The sequence below is a fragment of the Solanum lycopersicum genome, chromosome 3 (assembly GCF_036512215.1).
Source record: "Solanum lycopersicum chromosome 3, SLM_r2.1".
In the NCBI taxonomy this organism is placed as follows: Eukaryota; Viridiplantae; Streptophyta; class Magnoliopsida; order Solanales; family Solanaceae; genus Solanum; species Solanum lycopersicum.
In genome coordinates, this window is record NC_090802.1 from 56,443,046 (window position 1) to 56,468,802 (window position 25,757).

General features: G+C 36.5%; 2 protein-coding genes and 1 long non-coding RNA gene across 4 annotated transcripts; 1 reads left to right on the plus strand and 2 right to left on the minus strand.

Annotated features, from left to right (window-relative positions):
• Window positions 1-645: 645 nt before the first annotated feature.
• LOC138347365 (uncharacterized) lies at window positions 646-2,082 on the minus strand. The gene is made up of 2 exons (XR_011220217.1): window positions 1,942-2,082; window positions 646-1,418 (listed from the first exon to the last, which is right to left on the minus strand). It is a non-coding gene; the product is annotated as an uncharacterized lncRNA (long non-coding RNA).
• A 37-nt stretch (window positions 2,083-2,119) lies between these two features.
• LOC101262902 (protein TRANSPARENT TESTA GLABRA 1) lies at window positions 2,120-3,551 on the plus strand. The gene has a single exon (XM_004235284.5). It carries the CDS (start codon window positions 2,391-2,393, stop codon window positions 3,417-3,419), a length of 1,029 nt encoding a protein of 342 aa, XP_004235332.1. The 5' UTR covers window positions 2,120-2,390; the 3' UTR covers window positions 3,420-3,551.
• Window positions 3,552-5,489: 1,938 nt separating this feature from the next.
• On the minus strand, window positions 5,490-25,240 carry LOC101245740 (dual specificity protein kinase YAK1 homolog). Of its 2 annotated transcripts, XM_010320001.4 has the most exons (19): window positions 24,849-25,178; window positions 24,411-24,595; window positions 21,027-21,226; window positions 20,263-20,416; window positions 20,064-20,173; window positions 19,892-19,961; window positions 19,712-19,794; window positions 19,550-19,628; window positions 19,432-19,472; window positions 18,286-18,408; window positions 12,512-12,662; window positions 11,647-11,761; window positions 11,464-11,546; window positions 9,592-9,666; window positions 8,637-8,711; window positions 7,759-8,549; window positions 7,226-7,387; window positions 6,285-6,574; window positions 5,490-6,097 (listed from the first exon to the last, which is right to left on the minus strand). In XM_010320001.4, the coding sequence occupies exons 2-19, from the start codon at window positions 24,579-24,581 to the stop codon at window positions 6,021-6,023; spliced, it is 2,850 nt and encodes a 949-aa protein (XP_010318303.1). In that variant the 5' UTR covers window positions 24,582-24,595; window positions 24,849-25,178; the 3' UTR covers window positions 5,490-6,020. The 2 variants fall into 2 exon arrangements, with proteins under 2 accessions (XP_010318303.1, XP_004235274.1); XM_004235226.5 differs by having other exon boundaries at window positions 24,411-25,240.
• Window positions 25,241-25,757: the final 517 nt, after the last annotated feature.

Genomic DNA, 25,757 nt, shown 5'->3' on the forward strand with positions numbered 1-25,757 from the left:
TAAATATCAAATAATTTTAATTTATGAATAATATTTTTTTATTTCTATTAAAATTTAATAATTAAATTATATTTTTTAATTCATGTCGCTGATCACTAAACCATATCGAACCTAATATGATAATAAGTGTTGTTGTGTGTCTTTATTGGCATAGTTTTGATGGGTGCTTCTTATTTGTTCTAGTTAATCGAGGAATATTCCAAACCTGTCCAATTTTAAAAGATTTTTGTCATGGGCTAAAAATGTTAATATTTGGAAAGAAAAAAAATAGTATTTGAAGTTTAATTTTTGAAAAACAATCAAAAACTAAAGTTGGGTATGGACATGTATCAAAATCTGAAAAAAAAAAAAAAGAAGTTGCTACTAATTTTGTGAGTGAAGTTGTTAATCTTCAACTTTTTATACATGTATCAAAAACTAAAGTTGTTAATTTTGAGAGTTTTGGTTAGAGGGAGAATTTGTGGGTCACAAGCTTGATACATTATCACTTGTGTGAACTTCCCACGTTAAACCTTTGTGTCTTTTGGTATATTCCTCGTTGTCTTTCTTACTCATGGTCTTTTGAGGTTTGCTTTGCTAGCTTCTGCGTTTACACCTGCTTATTTTCGGTCCTAACACATTGCTCATTGAAAGCCTTTCTCTTGCCAAGGTTCACTCCATCAATGTATTATTATAAATCAGTACAGGACTTTTTCAAGGAAAGACTGCAAGCTGATCATCAGAAGGCTCACATCAGTCTTTCTTTCAGCCTAAAGTTTTCCATGGTTTCATGGAAACAGAGCGAGACATCTTTAACAGCGTCAAGAAATAGCATTACAGCCATAGTTGGGTATCCTGTCCAACTCCCAATGTCTTACCTTCCACCTCACATGCTTGGACCAGAAGCTATAGAGTAGATCGATGCAGACAGTTTTCTTTTAGTTCATTTATGTTCTGATGAATTCTGTTAGTGTTGAAGTGGTGATATGACCAACTTGAATCTTTTTGGACAGTTGAAGCACTTACAGTATGTGTGAGCAGCCCTTCACTTTCTACACTCTTAACATAACCTTTTAAACGATTTTGAAGTAGCTTTGGACGAAGTATTGATCTCAGCGGCTTGGTTGCACTGATAGGTGTAGCTGAACTTTTTTGACCAAGAACTCTTTGTCTCCTCCGCCTAGCAGGTGTCCCTGAGCAACAAATGTGCATCTTCTTACACTTCTTTTCATGTTGTGGAGAAGCAGTCAATGTCTCTTCAGCTGAAAGATTAAGCATGGACTTCAGCAGCAAGAGGAGAACCTCCACCGAATCATCGATCATCCTTGTCATCACTTCCATTTTGCAGTCTCATCTGTACAGATTTTTTACAAGCTTGGTGTTCTGTTGCATTACTTGCTTTGTATGTCTTTACTATTTTTCGTAATTTTCTTTTCAATCTGTTTTGGTTACATATTTTTTGAGCTGTCAGAAACAAGTTTTTCTACAAATAAAAATAGGATAAAGTCTGCGTACATCCTATCCTTTGCAAGCCTCACTTGTGAAATTAAATTTGTTGCATGTACCTTGACTAATTTTACGAGTATTTGTTACCTCCCACCAACATATATTGAGACATCTAGTGAAATTTGAACCCAAGACCCATGATTTTCAACGCAGTAGGCCACACTTGGGTGCTAGTATATGCAATTTTCAAATAAGCGTGATCTACCTCTTTGAAGTTCCAATATATATAGCTTAAAATTAGAAAACCAAATACTCCACTACAATATTAAAATCTTGTTCACGTAATAATAATTATGTATACAATTAACAGATCTGTATACACTGCGAATAGTACGATGGGAGCAGATTCTACAGTTCGATTAAAAACAATTACTACTATGAAAATGAAATAGGAATGAAAAAAAAAAAGAGAAATTAAGCTGAAAGATGTTAAAGCAATGAGTGCAGCTTACGTACCTGAATTTCAGTAAACTGACAATAATGGTGATGCAGTGGTGCGTTGCAAATTGCAATGGTGGTGGAAGTACAAGTTGAGAGTTTGTTGTAACAGAAATGATATTGTTCTAAGTTCTAAAATTTTTATTGTTTATGATAAATAAATAATATTATTAGGCAGCATTTTACCTTTATAGCCGAATATAATCGGATATCGAAAATTATATGTGGGTCTCACTTCTCGTGGCGTACCTCTTTTCTTTCCTTTTTCTATGTTGTTACTTTGTAGACTTTGTCTTCTCTCCCAAATCTCATCTACCGGTCAATCCTGCCCGCCGCTTACTTGGTCTTATCTCCCAGCGAACGGCCGGTCAACACTCTGTTTTTTTAACTCCAATTTTTGTCACCAAACCCATAAAGCACAAACATACATAACTTCAACTTCATTTCAATTATAATCTCTAGTAGAAATGGAGAATTCAAGTCAAGAATCGCATCTCCGATCTGAAAATTCCGTTACATATGACTCCTCTTACCCGATCTACGCTATGGCTTTTTCATCCTTCACTTCTTCCCTCACAAACCGCCGCCGTCGACTTGCCGTCGGAAGCTTTATCGAAGAGTTCAACAATCGGGTTGATATTCTCTCTTTCGACGAAGATACCCTAACCCTTAAGCCCGTTCCAAATCTCTCTTTCGAACACCCTTATCCACCAACAAAGCTCATGTTTCATCCTAATCCTTCTGCTTCTCTCAAGACTAATGATATTCTTGCCTCTTCCGGCGACTACCTCCGTCTCTGGGATGTTACTGATACTTCCATTGAACCACTTTTCACTCTCAGTAACAATAAAACCAGTGAATACTGTGCTCCTTTGACGTCTTTTGATTGGAATGAAGTGGAGCCGAGAAGAATTGGTACTTCTAGTATAGACACTACTTGTACCATCTGGGATGTTGAAAAAGGAGTTGTGGAAACTCAATTGATAGCACATGACAAAGAGGTTTACGATATAGCTTGGGGTGAAGCTGGGGTTTTTGCGTCTGTTTCTGCTGATGGATCCGTTAGGATTTTTGATTTGAGAGATAAGGAACACTCGACGATTATTTATGAGAGCCCGAAACCGGATACGCCATTGTTGAGGTTGGCTTGGAACAAACAGGATTTGAGATACATGGCTACCATATTGATGGATAGCAACAAGATTGTGATCTTAGATATTAGGTCTCCAGCAATGCCGGTGGCTGAACTGGAAAGGCATCAGGCGAGTGTGAATGCTATTGCTTGGGCTCCGCAGAGCTGTAGACATATTTGTTCTGGTGGGGATGACGGACAGGCGCTCATTTGGGAGTTGCCAACTGTTGCAGGGCCTAATGGGATTGATCCCATGTCAGTGTACACCGCCGGAGCTGAGATTAATCAAATTCAGTGGTCTGCTGCACAGCGTGATTGGATTGCCATTACGTTTTCTAACAAGTTGCAGCTGCTTAAAGTATAAATCGAATGGAATAATTGAAGTTTTACTTGTAGATTAATGGCTGTCTTTCTTTGTTAGAGATGAAAAATATTTTGCCTTATATTTCTTTAATAGTAAATTACTTGAATAATAAACATCATTATCTTTGGATTAGCGCCCTATTGATAGTGTCTTCGGAGTGTTGGAGAAAGAACTCAATCCGCTAATGGGGTCTCAGTTGATTTTCCTTTCTTTAGCTACTAAGATGTTTCAATTCGTTATGAATTATAACGAGATATTTGGCAAAATTTGAACAAATAGAAAGTCATTTAATATTATTGCTAGAATTAAATTAGAAATCTCATTGATTATTCACTTATTTCATGAAGAATAAACCTGTCCACTCTTGAAGTTTTATGATTTTCAATTTATTTCAGTGACCTTAGGCCATATCCTTGAAATTTATGACGCGATAATTTTCAACATATCCTTGAATTGTATGATCCAATGATTTTCAATTCATTTCAATGATCTATGGCCATATCCGCGAATTATATGACGCCAGGGCCGGAGTCACCTTGAACGAACGGGGTTCATCGGAAAATTATATTATTTATACATGGTTAAAATAATTTTATGTGTATATATAGTAGATATCGAACCCCTGATTACTTTATGTTTATTTCTACAGATTTTAAATCTCTTATTAAAAATTCTAACTCCGCCTCCATATGATGCGATGTAAGAACTAGTTGAGGATGAAAATCACACATATCGAGGTCCCATTACTCATCAGCCATGTTTTCTTTTTTCTCGTCGTCTTGATGGGAGCTTAATATTTTTCCAGTAAGTTGACGTATGGGCAAAAATGTTGAAATGTTAAACGAAAAATAATAGCGTGCTTGTAGTTAGAGCTTTTTAAAAATTAATCAAAAACTAAAATTATGTTTTTGGGGACATATATTACATCTGAAAAAAGAAGTTACTAATTTTGTCGTGTGGTTTTTAATCTTCAATTATTTTTTTACGAAAAACAAACATTATGTTTTTTTTTAAGAGAGGAAATTAGGAAAACATATCTATAAACAAGTTTCATTTTTCAAATTTATCGCCGAAAATCCATTCACGTAAAAATCAAAAAACAACATACACATAAACCGCGAGGGGAACATATACATAATCCACGAGAGGAGGGTGAGGGAAATATACACATAATTCACGAGGGGAGGGTGAACGGAACGTACACATAATCCACGAGGGAAGGGTGAGCGTTCTACCCATAATCCACGAGGGAAGGGTGAACGTTCTACATATAATCCACGAGGGGAGGGTGAGCGTTTGACACATAATCCACGAGGGGAACATACACAATCACGAGAAGAGAGTGAGACGTAGGGAAGTTGTTTCCAATAGATCCTTAGCTATCCTTAATTATAATCCAACAAAATTACACTATTAATATCTTTTCTTTTCTTAATTGAGATCTTAACATAGTTGGTTTAACTTGGTGTGATAATGTCCTTTTCTTAATCTATTGTCCATTTATCAAGATGCTTCACAATTAATCACAATAAAACCTTCTATGCAAAATCATTCATCAGTGTTATCAAAAACGCGCATCAAGAGCAAAGCAAGGCGAAGCGCACCCACACTTTTCTTCACTGAAGCGAAGGATTCAACAGTTGAAGCGACAAGTGCAAGTAAAGAAAAGGCACGAATTAGGGTTTTTCTCAACAAAAATTGCAAGTGCTGCGACTACCACAAGGTAAGTTGTATCTTCTTCTCTTTGGTTGCTATTTGTGCTTAGAAAGAAGATTTCTTTTTATTATTCGAACGTACCAACTGTTTAGCAGAAAGACGGATATTCCTTTGGTCATTATCAAACAATCACTTATTCTAGTTATGAAATCAGATAGCTAGCTAGCTAGTCGGAGAGCTACATTTGCCTCGACTTTATTTTACTCCTTCCTTTTTCTGCTTCTCGCTTCCCCAAAACACTGTTATTCCCTAATGTATACTACAACAGTTATATTAAAGCTTCTAAAGTGAAGATTGAATCCTATCTCTGTGAATAATGCTTGGGTGTATATCAATGGTGAATGTGACACACAATTAAGAACCACAAATCCCAGGCTCCTTTCACGTCATTCCATTTAATTCATGAGGAGTCACATTGATCTGTTAATAGGATATTGAAATAAATATCCAACTTACAAGGAATCAAGATTCCTGCTTTTAAGTTTACAAGATTGCTAACAAATAAACCTTAAACTATGAGTCTCCACCCTCTACTCAAACACAACCAAGCTTTGTTCAAACAAATAATTATAACCCACTTGGAGCAACAATACTAACAGGCAACCTGGTTAGAGTTTTCTTGCAATAAATTAGATCCAGGGAGTTGACATTCATATATTTTGGTCCTTTCGGAACCGGGAGGAGAAAGCAGAATTCCAAGATCCCAGAGATCGAGCATGGTGATGACAACAAGGTGTGACCAGATCATGGTGGTGTTATAACCATTTAACATTTAACCAAGCACTACAAAATGACATTGATGAGGATTTGTAACACAAGCTTTGCCACTTTTTTAATTTGTTTGATCAGCTCTTTGCACTAATCCCCGATGAAAGCAACAATAAGCTAAGCAATTCTTTTGTAATCTTTTCTAGTCCGCGATGTTGGTGGAATGTTTGGAAGAGGATTGCTACCTCTACGCCCTACAACAGCACAAAAAGATTGTGGTTAGAAACCTGTCAAAAATTATCCAATCAACTCTTAAAGAATTGGATTTGAAATATGAAATCATGTGCAAAAGAGAAAACGTTTTAACTCTATAGAATGCAACTAAATACAAAAGGAGAAAAGGACCAAAACCAGAGAGAGAAGAGAATACTGAATCCTTACCCCATGATGCACCATTTCTTACAGCAGAAAGTGGATTATCCGCATTATAGGTAGAATGAGATGACTGCGCCATTGCATGACCTTCACTATAATGAACAGCTGTTGCTCTCCCCTGGTTAAATCGGTGAAGAGGGGGCTGTTGCCCCAAGCGGCTTGGAGAACTTTGTGCAAAATGAGGCATCAAATATGATGGATTAACCATGTTATGCATATATCTACCATGCAGCTCATGACCTGAAGCAGGGCTTCCTACCTCTCCTGGTAAAAATGCTTGAGTATGCCCAGTAGCTCTATATCATGCAAGAAAAAGCGAAAAGAATGAAAACAAGAGCTCAATTGCCCAAGACAGGGGTAAAAGAAAATGAGCACAATTAAACAACTCAAGCAGTGGACATCCTAATTATCTCAACAGTCCTAATAAAGAAATTTCCAGACATAATATACTAATTCCTACAAATGCAAAGTTGGACCCACAAATACTTTTCAGTACAACCTTCTCTATCTAAAATAAAATAAAAACTTAATATATGACCATAACATTTGAAAAAAGAAGGAAACAAAACTTAACAACTCTAGTTTTCAGCATTTCACTGGAAAACCATGCAGAAGCAAACTAAGTCATTTTAGGACGAGGAAAGAAGCAGAAAATCCATGACACTCCTAAGATTTAGAGCATCAAGTCGATTTTGAAGCATAAATTTCATCAATAAAATTTGGTTAAGCAAAATAATAGGTAACTAGATGTGAGTAGCTAGCAATCAGAGCCTCCACTGTCCTAGGGAGAACAAACAAAAGTTAAAATAATGCATGATGAGATATAGACCAGATGTGTTTTGCCGCATAAAACAAGACTCTTAAGGGAAAATGTGTATAATAAAAGAAAAGGGATGTGAGGACATGTATGGGTGCTTCTTCAGAAAAAAGTTAAAATTAGAAGTTACCTCTGAGACATACTGGGATTCAGATTAGATATCTGGTTTGGTCTTCTCATTCCAGTAAATGGTTCTTGAGAGACCCCAGCTTGACCAAGATGCATCCCCTTGGAGAATTCACTAGATAAGCTGCTCATTTCTGAGCTATCTTCTTGCAGAAGCAGTTCTTCACTGTTTCAAAGACAAGGCAAAACCAAATATGTTATTACATATCATATGAACAAGGATTTACCTAATAATTTTACAAATTGAAGAGTACAATCCATGAAAGAAAACAAACGGCACAAGCCAAAAGAACTTGGTGAAAGAGGCTTCAACTTAAACCAGTACAGAAAACAATTGTTTCTTCTTGTATATTGAAAAAGATAAAAAAGGAAAACCTTGATAGTGACAAGAATAAAATTGACATATTAGAGTGTAAGATGTCAAAAAACTGCCCAGAGAAAAATCAAGGACAGCTACCACGTTTTGTCAATTACCCGTATGTACCAATTTACAAAGAGAGGTCAGTTTCTATTAAATAATGCATGCCCTTAATTTACCTATAATTGGGATCCCAATCGCCAGGATCAGGCAATGAGTTACTAGTATCAGGTTTATCACCCTGGGTTTTCTGGAATTGTGCATGCCCACCTAGCATTGATGGACTTGTAATATTATGTGCATTAGAGAAACCAACATTCACACTGTTTGATGCTTTCTGTCTGGGGTTTGAGTTACTGTGTATATGCATCAGAGAGCCACCAAAAACTGGAGAATTGGCTTGGCTATAGTTGTTGCCATCTGCAACCTGCCCTTGCCAGTGCGAGGATGATGATATTTCTTGAGACTGATAGCTACCTGGATATGCCCACCCTTTTCTTCTATTATACTGGCTACCTGCTGCCATCTTCCCTAAAGGTGATCCATGACAACTACCCCTCGATGGTGACGAAGGACCATAATTTCCTGGAGAACCAGCGGAGATCTGAGTATACATGCTAGGAGGAGTAAATTGTGAAGGACTCGTTCCAAGAGACATCGGAACAAAATTTCCTGGGCTGACACCAAGCCCATTCCCATGAGGAAGCTGCTTAAATCTCCTGGTGTCTGGACTGCTCCCAAGAATTGATACACCATTCTGTGCATAGAGATGCATCCCTGATGGACCCGCAGGTGAATAAAATGCATGGAGATTACTGTTATCACCATAACTTCCATAACTACTACCAAGCGCAGCACCATCGTGGTAGCTGCCATGACTTCCTAGGCTACCATAACTACCTATATGTGCATATTGCATAACCTGATAATGAGGGCTGCTCGGCACTGCAACTCGATTTCTGCCTGAAATCTGCATGACAACACAAAATCCTCTGCTGACGTTACTGAAGATAACAAGTAGGCATATTTAATTGTGTCTATATAACAGTTTGCTCACATTAGGAGATAGACCAGCAGCAAACCAATGGCCTCCAGATGGGTGATGATCCACCCTAACATTCTGAGAAACGGGCTGTAAGAAAAGAAAATAAGTCAGAAAATCAGATATGATTCCTTACAACCTTATGTTCTGAAAACCTATTATCTTTTTTTTTAAGGATAGTAACACTTCTGAAAACCTATTATCAAGAGAAGTGCATCAGTATATCTGAAGTAAAGTGAAGAGGGCAATCAGTTATTAGATAAAACAACATGAAATTGTAAACTTCAGTCCATACATGTGCATTGAGAGGAAAAGCTCAGCTCGAGCAATCCAGGTCCTATCTCAAACTAGGATGAGCACAGGGCACAACAATGAAGTAAGCTAAAGAAAGAAATTTAGAATTCATGTTGCAAATTGCAAAGGGGAATCGGCTTGCAAGGAAAATCTTTATTGGAAGTCCATATCATTCTATTTTCCTCTATCTCCGGCTAGAAAAGAATGTATGCTTCAAACTTTGATGTCTCCCTGGTTCAGATATGACAAGATAATCATCAAAATTGGGAAATCTCAACGGGAATACCTCACCACACCGGTACCGGTTATGAGCCACATTCAGCGAAGAGTTTCTGCTCTTTGTCCCTTAATGCATTATAAATTGCAAGGAAAAATGAAAAAAAAAAAAGAAGTGGAATTCTATAGGTTTAGCTAAGACGATTTCGGAAATTAGAAACATTCCTTTTTTGTTTGGTGCGAGCTCAACTTAAGCTATACATTGCCCGAGAAGAGCGGTTTCAACCACTTGCGGCAGAATCTCCAAAATCTATTTAGTATGGAGATGTTGGCACAAGAAGTACAGTGATACACAATTACTCCTACAGATTGGACTGACAAGCACAAAAAATAGATATAACACCACTCAAGATCATATAGATAATAAGATTCCTGGTAGCCCAAAAAAGGAACCACTCACCAGCCGAGGTGTCTCCGGTGCAGGTCTATAGGGACATGTGAAAGGCTCTCCAGTCACAAAAGGATGCTTTGATGCCTACATCACAATATTTACATCTCTTAAAATATGAAATTTGAAAAATTGACATAAGATGCTGAGTATCAACTTTAAGGGAAGTAACTTCCATCAACTAATGGTGCTATCAGGCGACATTTGAACCACAGTTGCATACTTCATTATTCATTATGTAGGATTAAGATGCACGAGACTTCTCAAAAGTGTGAAATTCAGTTACTTCCATACCCCTTTGATAGAGTTTAAACGAAGAAGCTCATCATATATGAAAAATTAAAAAGAATAAAGATGCCTAAAGAGAAAGGGAACTCCATGTACAAAGAAGGAGGGGGGGGGGGGGGGGGGGGGGGGGGGATCTGGAGACATTAGATGAAATAACCTTATCAGCAAAGGATTATATTTCATCTTCGAATATTTTGTCCACCTTTTCCCTAAGATAATTATTGTCTAAAACCTATCCGACTAAAAACGACTCATTTTCACAGAAACAAAGGCCTTACTGCAAGTTCTTACTAGTTATTCTTAAGACATATGCCACCACAAGATCTCCGAAAGCATGATGACAAAGGAAATCTACGTAACAAGCTCAAGGAAAAACCTCCAGCAAAAACAATGACAGTACCAATAGAGAGCATACAACTTCCTATGTTACAAATAATATGCATTCAATTACCTGCTTTGAGAATGACAACTTTAATTGCATGACAGTACCAATAGAGAGCATACAACTTCCTATGTTACAAATAATATGCATTCAATTACCTGCTTTGAGAATGACAACTTTAATTGCACTAGTGGTGCCTCATTATTCCAGGACTTTACAATGCTATGATCCGAGGAAGGGTGGAACTTTTAAGAGCTTATGTGAGAAAGCATTTCTCCGATTCAATAAAATCAGCTGCTTTATTTAACCAACATTTAAGAATTGGTTTGCCCAACTTATTGCATCAAGAACTAAATCACTCATTCTAAAATGACTTCACATTGTTCACAAATATTTATTTTCTATACAAAAAATTTCATTTCAAAACAACACTTGCATTGAAACCGCAGATGCTTTTTATCTTAAGTTATGCTTCCTGCCCGATCCCCATCCCCCAATCCTCATAGTCACTTGTGTCCCTCTATCATTCCCTCAATCCCATCAAACTTGCACCTACCTTTATAAGTCGGTCTCACTCAATCAAAAATGGACTTCGATTTTATTCGTAATCCAATCAAGAACTTTATTTCTTAAAAGGTTCAGATACATTTACTCTCTATAACTGATTTTGTCTCAAACAAGAGAAATTCTTTAGCATAAAATCACTTTCTTATAGATGATCAAAAGATGCTCCTACGAGAGTAGTTACAATGTGTTACAAACAACTACTAAAGAATATTAAAGAATTTTGACTTTGCAATTTGTGTGTTTGGTATGGAGGAAACAAGTTCCATAAGTGGGCATTCCACTCCTAACTATCCTTCAACACACCTCATCCCTCCCCCGATAGCTCCCACCTCAACCACCCCTACACCCCTAGCCCAACCCCAACCTCCCATTGTGTTTGTCCATATTATTTGTAAATGTTTTTGGGATAATATTTTCTGCTTACTTACCAAAAACCAGAAAATAAGTAAGAAAACCACTTATTTTTTCAGAAAACATTTTCCTTCATACAAACACACATGCTCATTCCATAGCAATGTTTAACCACCAAAAATTCATGATCACAGAAAAGTGAATACAGCATGATAAGGGAAGTAAATCCTCACTAAAGATATCGTTCAACAGAAACTAGAAAGCAAAATATTTTGTACAAGGAAATACTAAGCAACCTGCACAGGTGACCATCGCTTAGCTGGATCAAACTCAACAAGCCCCCTCAAGAAATCTATTAGTGCTAATCGTATTTGATTCTCTGCAACAATAAACTTTTGTCAAGCATCAGAAAATCATCGAGAATATGCAAACGGTATCCATGAGTATGTATTTATGCCTTGAAATGTATGACTTCCAACCTTTAATAATCTCATCCTCCCGCAAAATCTTCTTGTAAGGATATTTCCTGACGATGGCTTCAAGGTTCATGTGATTGAAATATTCCTTCCCAAGTACGGGCTTTTTTGACTCTCTCTGAAAGATATGTAATATGTCATTAGAGGCTGAAAATGAACACACAATTCAAGACCATATTGCAATTCCTCTAGGAAAAGTTGAAAAGGGATTAACTAGGATAGTTTCTTTCTTTGATAAGGTAAATAATTTTATTAATGATGGGAAAATCTCTAGTATATAAACAGTCTACCAAAAATTAACTAGAATAACTTATTGAAGAGCGCCACTCATTATCATGTGTGTTTACATAGGTGTATAACATGAGTGTGAGCAACATTCACTCATAAAAGGTTGGTATTATTTTTTTTCAGAAAGGTAAAATCAATAGTAATTTTTCAGAGAAGGATAAAATCAACAGTAATAACTACTTCAACATGTGAAGATGCCACACATTACAATGTAATGCACAAAATTTCTACGCCTGTTTCTTCTCATTAATGTTCTTCCTCTATCTTAGTATTTTAGATATTTTAGGTGCAAAAGAACTTATCTATGGCCTGGCTACAACTTAATTACCAAAAAACAACATATAAAAGAAATTAATCTTCTTATTATTGGTGTAAAAAGATAGAAATAGGTGAATTAGTACAAGTAGATTTGTTAGGATCTCTGTATAAGTAGCTTCCTCCTCTTTTTTTTTTTTTTTGTTGCTTCTTTTGAAGGTTTCCAGCATTAAGGAAATGCTGAGGAATACAACATTACCAATTTAAAAAAAGAAAAAGAAAAAAGAAGTTGATCTTCCATTAGTTTTAAATCTCATTGACTTACAGATTCATATTCTTCTTCTGTCAAAGCCTGATAAACACTAGATCTGCTCATAGGACCTGGCCCACACTCTTCTTGATTAATGCTCCCAACAAACTTGAAGAACTTGCTGGTATTTTTGGCATCCTTTAGCATGTAATCAGGGGGCTGCCCCCTACACAAAAAAAATTGTATTCAACTAAGCTACTGAGTTGATACATGAAAACCTGAACATATTGCAACATAATAAACAGAAGAGCAAGCAAACATGTTTCCTTCATAACCAAACTATGATCAAATCAATAGACAACTAGCATGGAGGACAGAGCTTTACAAAGAAAATAAAGACATCAGCTTGCCGAGCAAGAGCAACTGCCCTGCTGGTAAAGAAATAGTGAAGACAAGAATCTTAGCCAGTTAGGGATTAAGGGCTTGGCGTACAACCCTCAAGAAGATAATGATACCTCAGGACACCTTCTATGATGAGCATGTTAGCTAACATGTTTCAGATCCCACAATGGAGTCGTGTGCAAGGAAAACTTGTAAAAGATCCTACCTATATCTACTTGGTTTCTAGTGTTGGGCATCTCCACCAATTTAAGTGATCTCCAGAAATGACCTATTAGAGAGAGGAGCATTCCCTTCAAATAAGCCATTCCTAAGAACTATATCTGAAATTTGCCAAACGTTATTTTAGTATTTAGGTCTGATTGATGAGATTATGTTACATGTAGATTGATAGCCAACCATATCATCACTTTTCAAAGTCATGTGCTTCGTCTACTTCACAATATATGGAATGATGCTTGTTGCACTCACTATGAACTACCACATTGCTCCAGTACACTACTAGTAATTTGTTGCAACAAATATCCAATAGATTTGTTGTGGAAGTAACGATAGTTTTTAAAAGTTATGGGTATAAATCATATTTCTTAAGAAATGAAACATGTTTCCCAAATACTAAGGCCAAACACATGGTGAAACTTCATCCAAATTATCACCCAATAATATTTGCCAAAAATATGTAAGAATCTATGGCCGAACGCTAGCTAAGAATTGCAAAATGCCTTGCAAAGGCGTCAATTTTTTTTTTCTTCTATAGTCTCTCTAGCCAGTCCTCAATCAGTAATGTTTTTATACTCATAAGTCCACTAATAATGAACATGACCTCGACCAGATCTCTCTGTATAACACATCACATGCTCTCTGCTATCAGGATGAGTGATTCAATCTTCTCAAGAGAAATCTAACATGTAATATCTTGTACCTTAGGGCTAAGGTTTGACCCATTGAATATGAGTAACTCAAACCAAAGGGATACAGGTATACTGGTGATTTAAGGTCTACGGAAGGCTATAGCACAAAGTTGAATTGAAAGCTACAATACAAATTAAAATTTTAATTGAGCTCGCAAAAGGTCCAGCTTCAAACAGTAACCTCTCAAGAATTATAAAGAATTGAGTGGTGAATTTTTATTTTTTTTTGAGAATGATAACTTTTTTCCTATTTATCCACAGGTATACTACATCAAAGTAGCCCCCTCCAAAAGTATTACCAACTAGACTGACTCCATCTGTGCTTTTTGTCACAAATATTCGATAACATCAAAAAGTTTTTCTGCCTGTACTAAAACTTTCTGTTTACACCAAAAATAATAAAGAGCTATACAATTCATCTTAAAATTCTGTAAATTGTTCTTCTTGCCCTCAAAACATCTTTGATTCCTTTCTTTCCACACTGTCCACCATATACAAGCTAGGACAATCCTCCATCTCTCCTCCTTAATTGTAGTATTGCCTATATTGATCCAACAATTTAGGAGTTGTGCTATATTTCTTGGTTTCACCCAAATGATCTTCCTAAGGCTGCTGAATATTCTCCATAATTGATCTGTCCATTTGCAATGCAGGAAGAGATGGTTGATTGTCTCTGCCTGTTCCTCACACAAAAAGCATCTTGAGCATAGTTGGAACTTCCTCTTCTTTATATTTTCTTGTGTCAGCACTGCTTCCTTTGATAGTAACCATGTGAAACAGTTTACCTTGTATGGGATTTTAGGTTTCCATATCATCTGCCATGGCGAGAGCTCCTTCCTGTCATTTGAATTTGAATGATTGAGATCTTTGTAAGCTGACTTGACACTAAAAAACCCTTTGCTGCCAATCTTCCACACAACCTTGTCTTCTTCCCTTGTTAGATTACTAAATTGTGCCATTGTATCATGGAAGGCCACTATGTTCCCCATCTCCCAATCATTTAAATTCCTCCTAAGATGTAAGTTCCACCCTTGTCATGTCCAAATTCCAGCCACAGTTGCATTTGTTGCAAGCTCAGTGTATATAAGTCTGGGAATAAATGTTTCAGGGTTCTTTGGGCTATCCATCTGTCCTCCCAAAATAACACCTTCATTTCATTACCCACCTGGAATCTGATTCTAGAACGAAACAGAGGCCAAAGATTTCTTACTGATCTCCAGATACCACATCCATATGGTGTAGTCACCATCTTTGTCATCCACCTATTCTCCATTTCATATTTATCCCTAATCACCTCTCTCCAAAGCATATTCTCTCCTGTCATAAACTTCCAGAGCCATTTCAGCATTAAGCTTTTGTTTTGTTTCTTCATGTCTCTAATCCCAGTCCCCTCTTTCTTGTTTTTTATAACCTCTTCCACTTGACTAGATGAAACTTCTTTTTGTCTTTATTTCCCTGCCAAAAGAAATTTCTTCTCAAAGCATCTATCCTCTGTATGACTTTGTCTGGTGCTGGAAACACAGACATCATATAAGCCGGTATTGCATCTAGCACACTATTAACCATGGTTAATCTACCTCCCCTAGACAGATATTGGCTCTTCCAGTTGGTTAGCTTCTATTCGCATTTTTCTATCACTCCATTCCAAATCCCTATTGATTTGCTCCTTCCCCCAGTGGCATACCTAGGTATATTGTTGGTAGTTCCCCTACCCTACTACCCAAAACCCCTGCCAGATTCTCCACCTCAGCCACTTCATTTATGGGATAAATGAAACTCTTCCCCCAATTGATATGTAAACCAGAGACTGCTTCAAAGATGATGAATATTACTCTTAGGATCAACATTTGCCCCATCATTGCTTCACAAAAAATGAGAGTATCGTCTGCATATTGTAGATGGGTAATCTCCAAGCCATTTTGGGCACTGGTGTCCACCCTAAAGCCCCTTATCCAACGCTTCATCTTTGCTGTGTGAATTAGGTTACTCAAACCTTCCATGACTAAGATGAATAAAAAGGGTGACAGGGGGTCACCTTGTGTCAGTTCCCTTTGGGATGGAAAGAAACCACTAGGAGTTCTATTAACTAAAATAGAAAACTTAATTGTGCTTATGCAGAATTTCACCCATCTAATCCATTTGGCTCCAAAACCCATCCTTTGCATCATAAGTAATAATAAAATCCAATTTAAATGATCATAGGCCTTTTGTATGTCAAGCTTGCACAGAATTCCAGGGCACTTGCTTCTCTGTCTAGACTCAACACATTCATTTGCTATCAACACAGCATCCATTATTTGTCTACCTTTTATGAATGCCATTTATTGGTTGTCTACAAGCCTGTGTAGCACCTTCTTTAACCTTTCTGCCAGCAGTTTGGTAATGATCTTGTAAACTCCACCTATTAGACTAATAGGTCTAAAATATGTCAGTTCCTCAGCTCCCACTTTCTTAGGAATCAAAGCCACAAAGGTGGCATTAATACTCTTCTCAAACCTCTCTGCCTTATGGAACTGCTGCACTGTAGCCACCAGATCGGGTTTAATGATGTCCCAGCATTGGTTGAAGAAAGCCATGGAATAACCATCTGGCCCTGGTGCGTTGTCCCCTGCACATGCTTTTATGCTCTCTAGAATTTCCTGTTCCTCAAAAGGTGCCAAGAGTAATTTGTTTACTTCTTCATGAATCATAGGAAAATTTCTCATCTCCATGTATGGTCTCCATTCTTCTGGCTCAGAGTATAGTCCCTCATAATAAGTTACTATCTCCTTCTGTATCTCCTCTGGTTCAATCAAATTTTCTCCTCTCACTTTCAGCTTTGAGATTGTATTCATTCTCCTGTGTGCATTTGCTGTTCTGAGTGGTGAATTATATACAATTAAACTTCTTTGGATCTAGTTTTTAAATCATCAAACCATTTGTCAATCCGAGCTTTATGCAAGAATTTTTTTTTGGATGAAGAGCTTTACAGAAGAAGTTATGTACATTTTAAGAAAGAACTGGTCGTGGTACTCGTCCACGGGCTTGCAAAGCTAGTAGGCTAGCATTCCAAGGCAATCTTGTGTGCAGCGAGGCAGCGAAGTGAGGCCAAAAGCATACACGAGCACAGACAAGGAGGCGAATGCTGCTGGGCATGCAAAGGGTACCATGGCATGCGAAATTTTGAAGCCTTTTAAGTGTATTTTCGTGAAAACATTTTTATTCATTCTCTAATTATCCAAACCCTATTTGATTATCCTCTCTTCTCCTCTTCCTCCCAAGTTAAGATAAGCTTCTTCAAAGGAATATTCTACACTACAATCTTAGGATTTTCAAGAAAACTCATCTCAAGATTCAAGAAAGGAATTTTTTAGATGACTTAGTTGATCGGGCCGAGATTAGACTACATGTGCTCACATGATGGTTTTGTGTCGGTTATACTAATGAACTCCCACAACGAACTAACGCATGACTAGGACCTAAATGTCAAAACAAGTTGGTGACTCTGGATTCACCTGATCCTTCCATGTTGTGTCTATGATTCTGTTGGTCATCCTGTTTCTCTACTTATATGTACTTTTATGTTTCATTCTGACATTTTAGATACTGCACTATTCCATAAGTACATACATCCCTTGGCAGGGGGAGTTGCATTTTTTAATTGATGCAGACTCAAGTATGTATACACAAGATCGAGCAACACGCTAGGCTCCGCATTCTCTGGTTTTGGTGAGCCCCCTTTCTTTTCTTAGGGGCTTAGTCTCTAGTTTTAATAGTTAGGATAGATTGTTTGAGGTATGTCGGGGGTCTTGTCTCAGTAGACGGCACTCAATATGTTAAGAGGTGTGAGAAATATTGGAAAAGAATATTATTGAATTGTGTATCTACATTATTACACAAAGACCCTATTTATAGACACTAAAATACAATCCTTTACCAAGTAGAATACTATTTACTATTCCTATTCCTATTCTTGTTCTAAGTAGGATTGTATATACCTATACCTATTCCAACAAGAGGCTTCATGGATAGATAGATAACCAGTATGCAGTCATGTCATGTACTCAGATTTTGACCTTTGTGTGGTTTTACAATATAACATATGTAGTATCTACTTTACAAGATTTATTTCCTCAAATGCTTTAAATCATGTTTTCCGCTCATGTCTAGATGAGTGCTCTCGATTTATGTCATGTTATGGGTACGCTCAGACCAGCAAATGGCATCGGGTACGGTCTTGCCCAGGTGTAGGCTTGGGCCGTGGCACTTACCATCTTTTTACTAGGTACGTAAATCACCAAAACAAGGTAACTGCTATAGTGCCCCACAGGCTCAGGTACCCAAAATCTGCTAGAGTATCCAATTTTTGATACCCTAACAGTAAAATTCACTGCTAGAAAACTAACTGTACAAACAATAAAGCAAAGACCAAAAACAAAACATAAAGTTGGATGGCACTGAAGCCAAGACACAAACAGAAAATACAAAAATTATTAATATACAATGGAAACAAATTGTAAGATGAAATAGGAGATTTCTAGGCATGGGAAAGAAGCTTACCCAAGTATTTTAATCATTCTCCTCAGAAGGTCAAATTCTGAAGCTCCAGGGAACAGCGGAAGTCCTAGAAATAATTCAGCAACGATGCAACCAAATGACCACATATCAATAGCAGTGGTATATCTGAGGAAGGATTAAGGTATACGATACATAAAAAATCCAAATAAAAAGGTACAATACTACATGGAAATAAAATAGCATTTGTGATTGTCCCAGTATGATAAAAGACTGCAAAAATAGAACTTCACGTAGCTGGTGTCTCACGAACAGCCATGTGAAGGGGAGCAATCATTTGTAGTGGATGTGCACTATGTGAGAGACACAATGAGGATGCCAAACATCTTTTTATTCACTGCAGTTATGCTAGATAGAATGGGATTTTGTTCTGAAAACCGCTGGGATTAACTGGAAAATACCGAGGATGACAACAGAACTACTCCAATTCTGGTAATCAAAAGGTTTGGGTAAGACAAAGATGAAAACATGGAATACTTTCCCTTCGAGAGTATGGTGGACCATTTGGAAGGAAAGGAATGTAAGGATTTTTTAAAGCAAACCAGAATCTGTAGTTAGTACCAAGTACAGGCGTTTATCCCAACTACTTTTTGGGTGTAACGAGGCAACTGCAAATGATAGAGACCGTGATAGATTTTTTGAGCTCATTACACAAAACGTAATGGAGCTACCCCATGTAAATCCCCCAAATCACCTTCTGATTGCTGGACTTTTAATACAAAGCTTTATTAACTATCAAAAATAAACTTTTGATGCCCTTACTAGGGACAAAAGCTGCTCTTTTTGAACATCATAACAAAATTTAACAACATTTCCAAAACTGATGAACTTCATAGTTGCAGAGGGTTAAGGGAGGACTTCTCCTATCATTTTTATCTAATTAGAGAAAGCCCACCTGATAGTTTGTGATTCTGCTGGCAAACTTTAAGATGAAGGTTGGAAAGCATTCAAATCATATTGCCACAAGAAGCTGAATGAAGAAACACTTCTAACTGAAAAACTACGGAAGTTACTACAAAAAGTTTCCCCACACAATGATACAAGCAGTCAAATTCGGTGCAGCCTCCTGCAGGCACTCATATAAGAAACGATGAACAGAAAGTAAGATCAAACTAAATAACTCAAGGATACTGATATCCAAGGAGCACTTCAGGTGACCTATAGTACCGACTCTGCATAAGAAGATATTAGTAAATTAAGAGATATTAGAGCAATCAAGTAAACTTTAATAGAAAGAAGCAACAATGACCTGGATATAAGAGTAAACAGTACGATCCTCCATGCATGCTGATCCAAAGTCTATAACTTTTATTTCAGCTGGCTTTTCACTGACAAGATGCAAGAAACTAAGTGAAATGAAAAGTTAGTGAAGCAAAATGATATCTCCAACATTGGTATCAGAGAAGCTTGCCTAGTGCATAAAAGAATGTTCTCAGGCTTCAGATCACAGTGAATTATACCAGCATCTTTCATTAGTGCTAATCCACGCAATATCTATACACAACGGTAAGGCAAACATATTACAAACTTTATTACACAAACAGATGTGGTCACCATCAGAAGTTCTATGTTCAGACCAGCAACCAATTACCTGCTTCGAGAACAACTGGACAATGCTCAAAGACAATCCTCTAAAATGGTTCAACTTTATAAGCTCATAGCTGGAAAAAATAAGAAATTTAAATAAATCAGAATGTTGAGTCTGTAATACATTGCAGATAGTCACACGAAACATTTTAAAATGCTGCTTCTCCAGAACTTACAGATTTGTGTCAAGCAGTTCAAAAGCAATGCACAAGTGACGTCGATATACAAAGTAATCATGGATCCGGACAATATGGTGCTTATCATCAGGGTCATACTTCTTATTTAACTGGAAAAAGAAAAAGGAAGGGAGCTAATGATATCCGCATCAACTTTACAGACAGCACTGAAAATACAAAACCAGCTGAGTAATTTTACTGTTGTCAGGATAGAAACTTCAACAAGTGCTTGTTGATAATATGCTGGTTGATTCTTGATGACCTTAACAGCAAGAAATGAATTCGATTCTTCAACCCAGCACTTAGCAACCTGGCCAAAAGTTCCATGCCCAAGCATATCCTTCACTACATACCTGTATACAGTGAAAACAGTACAAAATAGTCAAATTTGTGACAAAGTGAGAGGATTTACAGGAAACAATGACTAGAATGAAGTATGCAGGTGTGAAAGAAAAAAAAAACTTCACTGGTCATTAAATTGTTTCATGGAAAAAATCATAAAAAGGACTGCCCGCTGAGTATAAAAGAACTTCAGACTCATCACACAGCAACACATTTACTCATAACTAAAGAGAGAAGCATGATCATTCAAGTCGTTAAGTAGATAATCAAATATTTGTTTTCTTTCTTATGTAATCTAATCTTGGAAAAATATTTCAGATACATTTTTTCTTTTACTTTTTTCAGGCGGTTTAGCCTGCAAAGGAAAAGCAGTGTCACACAAAATAAAGTGCACTTGACCAAAAAGTACATAAAAGCATACACAGCAAAGAAGTATTCAATTGCTATAATGAGACAACTAGTAGCAAAATATCCAATTTACCCAAATTAGATACTTCTGAAGTGTAAAGTATAAAAAGAACCCCACCTCTCTAAAGCTTTTGCATATCAACCCTCTCAAAGGGCAATTAGGACCCAAAAATACATGACAGAAAAATGTGTAACAGGGAAGACATTACCAACCTTTTCTTTGTGTCCAAATTGACCAACTCAAGATTGACAGAAAGAATGAGGTCTGAGTTTGCATTATCGTGGCCATCGTTCAACACACCGGCCGATGGGGACGTCAGGAATCTTTTTGGATTTAATTCTTCAGAGTAAGTGAAATGAGGATTGCAGATGCGGTATGTCTCAACGATATCTTTAGTTAACCTTGCCACCAACTGCAGTTTTGAGATCATGGTGTGAGAAAGAAACACATTATTATTAATTAGGCTTAGATTACAGGGGCGGCTTCATTAAAATTATAAATAAATAATGATAAAGCAAAATTGCAAAGATGCTGAATAATTGTGATAAGTTCATACACTAGATGTATTTGAATTCAGATGTAAAAAGAACGTAGAAAGAACGTAGGTGGAATTATAAAGTTGGAGAACATACAGCGATCAAATGACAATGTAACCTGTATACATTCAATCATTATGTGGTGTAGATTGATAGGACACAAAGTTTAAGAAATACAAGCAGACTTTTGGAACTTGTGTCTTAAACATACCATGAGATTATATAGCTATAAAGCATGCATTAAGGAGAAAATCAGACGCTTAAAATTAAATTGTTTCAAGAAATTGAAAGACGTCATTCTTTTTAGATAGATAATAAGGAAATGGAATGGAGGAGTACTTATCTCGATGTTTTTGAGATAAAAATAAAATATAAAGTATAAAACACTAGAACATTGACCCACCATGTACTTGTGATCAAAATTCCTCAAACATTTTGATCAAGTAAGAAATGACTAGTTTAAAATACATGTGACGGGTATTTAGTTGAAGTACACTATAATACAAACTTCATAAATAGCTCTATTTAACTAAAATAATCAGTATGATATCAGGGATGATATCCAACATCATTTCATTGGTGAAGTGAGGATTTTCTTATATATAGAACCCTGGAACTGAAACACTCATAGACATATGCAAAGGTAAATTTATTTACCACATTTTTGACCCAAGGTTGATAAAAACAGACAGAATAAACAGGACTGCTTCAGACTGCCATACGATGAGCTTTACGATACATTTAACTCTTTAACCATTTATGATTTTCTACAGATTCAGAAAATAGAAAAATCATACTTCCAATTACTCATTGATTTCTAAAACTCAAACCTCAGCAGGCATTAATGAACAAAATCATATCTCACCCCCAATCGAAGAAAGGCCCAAATGCAAAGAGGAATAAAGTAAACAGTACCAGAAAGGGGCACTTACAGGTCTTCTAACAACTACCCGCAAACTTTGGGGGTTAGCATTTGCCTGGACAACAGGCAAATAAGGACCAAAGACTCGTTGGCTGGGACGCCATGATGTCACTGCTGCCGCAGCAGCAGCAGACGATGATGATAAGGTTCCCTCTGCTGCCAAGTCCGAGGAATCAACAGCCTTAGAGCTAGTACTAGCCTTATCCATGAACATACCTCCACTTAATAACTATTGGTATTACAACTTACAACAGAAACAAAAAAAAAATGAAGCAAGGGCATCATTGGATCAAATAACACCTTCAAGTAACGCGTTAATCTTCTGGAAAACACGAGGAATTTAACCATAAGATTCTAATCCCATCCTCATTCACCCAGTTTTCCTCAACGATCAATCAAACCATGATCTTTATCATCAACAGATCCATCCTTCAAGATTTTCAACTCCGGGAGATTCACTCGAATCAATTTTCTCCCTTTTCCATAAAAATCTTGTCTTTATCAAGAAGATGATGATTGATACAAAGCAGACGGCACTGAGGATATCGGCGGTGACAAATTGAACGGAATATTAGGTGTAATCAACAAAGAAAATGGCGATTGATGGAGTTTTTGAGTGAATCTGAGGTTGAAGAAGTGACAATTTGGAGAGGAAAGTCAGTAACCGTCACTGGAGTTTGCTCCAGATGGGATTTTTCAGTTTTGTTTTCTTTTGTTTTTTCAATGTGGGCAAAAATCTGCTGTGTCACAGCAATAAGATTATGTAAATCTTTTATTTAAGCTTGTATTATTTTTTTCAACTCTCATTTATTGTCAATTGGACCAAAAAGATAATGCCAAATATTCAATTATTCAACACTAGTAATTGTAGAGGAATTCTTTGTACAATCGTATATATATAATTGACTGGGTATATACTACCAGGAAAATAATGTAAGATAATTGAAATAATATATTTCAAAGACAAGTAAAAATATAGTGAGAAAGCTCTAGAAACGGATTTAAATTTTAAAGTTTATAGAAACAAAATCTTATTATATATATTCAGTAGATTTCTCGACAGATATACAGAATTTAGACAGAAATGTTGGATTCTGCCAAAGTCGTACTTCCCATGCTAGATTCGTCTTTAAAAAGAGTGTATTATTAATTAGACTTCCTACCAATGATTGTATAATATTTCTTTATACTAGTAACGTGATACTGAGAAGTTTAAGTTAAGGACAATAATTGAAAAACTATTAAATGAAATATGTATATCTTTGTAATTTGCAAGTGTGTAAATCATGTTTGGTGTGTTCGATGTTATATATATGATTGATCCCATCGTTCATTTAGGGAGTTACCTATTTATAGGCATTGGTTTATGAAGGCCAAGTTATAGTAAAGTCAATGACGATGGGAAGGGGTGGTAATGATCGTTGTCATGTAATTGAGCATTTCGGGTATAGCAGAGATAGGACTCTCAACCTTACTCAGCAAAACTCATTGACCCATACTCACCCCTCCTTGGAGCTGATATGGCATACAGTTATCACCTCTTCACCCAGGATAATGTTGTGGATTAAACCAGCCATGTAGTGGACTCCAAACTCTAAGGGGTCATTTGGTGTGAGTGATAAAAATAAATAGTATCGGGATAAGAAAAAAGTGATGGGATGAAAATTTTGTGTCTTGTTTGGTTGCCATGCTTGGGATAAGTTACCCCCGAATAACTTGTTCCCAACCAAACGACCCCTAAGCGATACAGCTTCAGCTATCAGCTCTAAAATTTGACCAATACTCTTTCTTATTAATAGCGACAGATATAACGTATGATTGAAGCCCCTCCAGGGTACACTTCCTATATCTAGATTGACCTGCCTCAAATGGGTTCCTTCCTTTGTCATTTTTGACAAGGTTGAATAAAACAAACAGAATAAAGATGACTGCTTCATACTGCTATACGATGAGCTTTATGATAAACATTCAACTCTAAGAACATAAGATTTTCTACAGATACAGAAATTCATAATTCCAGTGACTCATTGATTGCTAAAACTCGAAATTCAGCAGACATTAATGAACAAAATCTTATCTGAGCCCCAATCAAGAAAGTCCCAAATGCAAAGTGGAATAAAGTAAACAGGATCACTTACAGGTCTTCGAACAACTACCCGCAAACTTTGGGGGTTAGCATTTGCCTGTTGTCCAGGCAAATAAGGACCAAAGATTCCCTGGCTCGGACGCCATGATGGAGCCACTACCGCAGCAGCAGCAGCTGATGATAAAGCTCCCTCTGCTGCCAGCTCCGATGAACCAACCGCCATAGAGCTAGAACTACCTTCATCCATGAACGCACCTCCGCTTAATAACTATTAATATTACAACTCACAACAGAAACAAAAAAAAAATCTAAAGCAAGGGCGTCATCGGATCAAATAGCACCCTCGTGTAACACATTAATCTTCCGGTAAACACGAGGAATTTCACCAGAAGATTCTAATCCCATCCTCATTCACCCAATTTACATCAACAATCAATCAAACCATGAACTTTATCATCAACAGATCCATCCCTCAAGATTTTCAACTCACCGAAATTCCACTCAAATCAATTTTCCCCCTTTTTCCGTAAAAATCTAGTCTTTATCAAAAAAGACGATGATTGATACACAGAAAACAACGGGGAAAGTATCGGCGGTGACAAATTGATCGAACTAATAGGTATAATCAACAAAGAAAATGGCAATTGACGGAGTTTTTTGAGTGAATCTGAGGTTGAAGAAGTGTCAATTTATATATAAATTTAGAGAGAAGAGGCAGCCACCGTCGCTGGAGTTTGCTCCAGATGGGATTTTTCAGTTTTGTTTTCTTTTGTTCTTTTCGATGTGGGCGCTGTGTCACAGCAAAGAGATTATGTAAAACTTTTATTTATTATTAATTAATTATATATATATTAAAGCTTTCTTATTTATCATTTATTGTTAATTGGACCAAAAAGATAATATAATACTCTACTAATATCCAATAATCCAACACTAGTATTTGTAGAGGAATTTTTTTTCTTTTATATATATGTACTTGATTGGGTAATTATATATACTACATATATAGAAACATAAAGTATAATAGTTTGAAATAATCAATTATCAAAAATATAGTCGTAGAGGTTCGGAAACGGATTTAAGATTTACTGTTTATAGAAATAAAAAATTGTTTTATTTACACCTATAGTAGATTTTTGATAGATATACATAATTTAGAAGATAAAATTGAATTTTCTCGAAGTCGTGTTTTCTATGCTAGATTCGCTTTTAAAAAAGAATGTCATATTCTTAATTAGAACGTGTGAATTTACCCTTTTTCATTCAGATTCATATCATATTATCAAAATAGATAAATTAAAATAAGTTAAAATATATATTATAATAATATATAGTCAGAGAGGTTCGAATACTGACTTAAGATTAAAAATTTATAGAAACAAAATTTTATTTGATATAT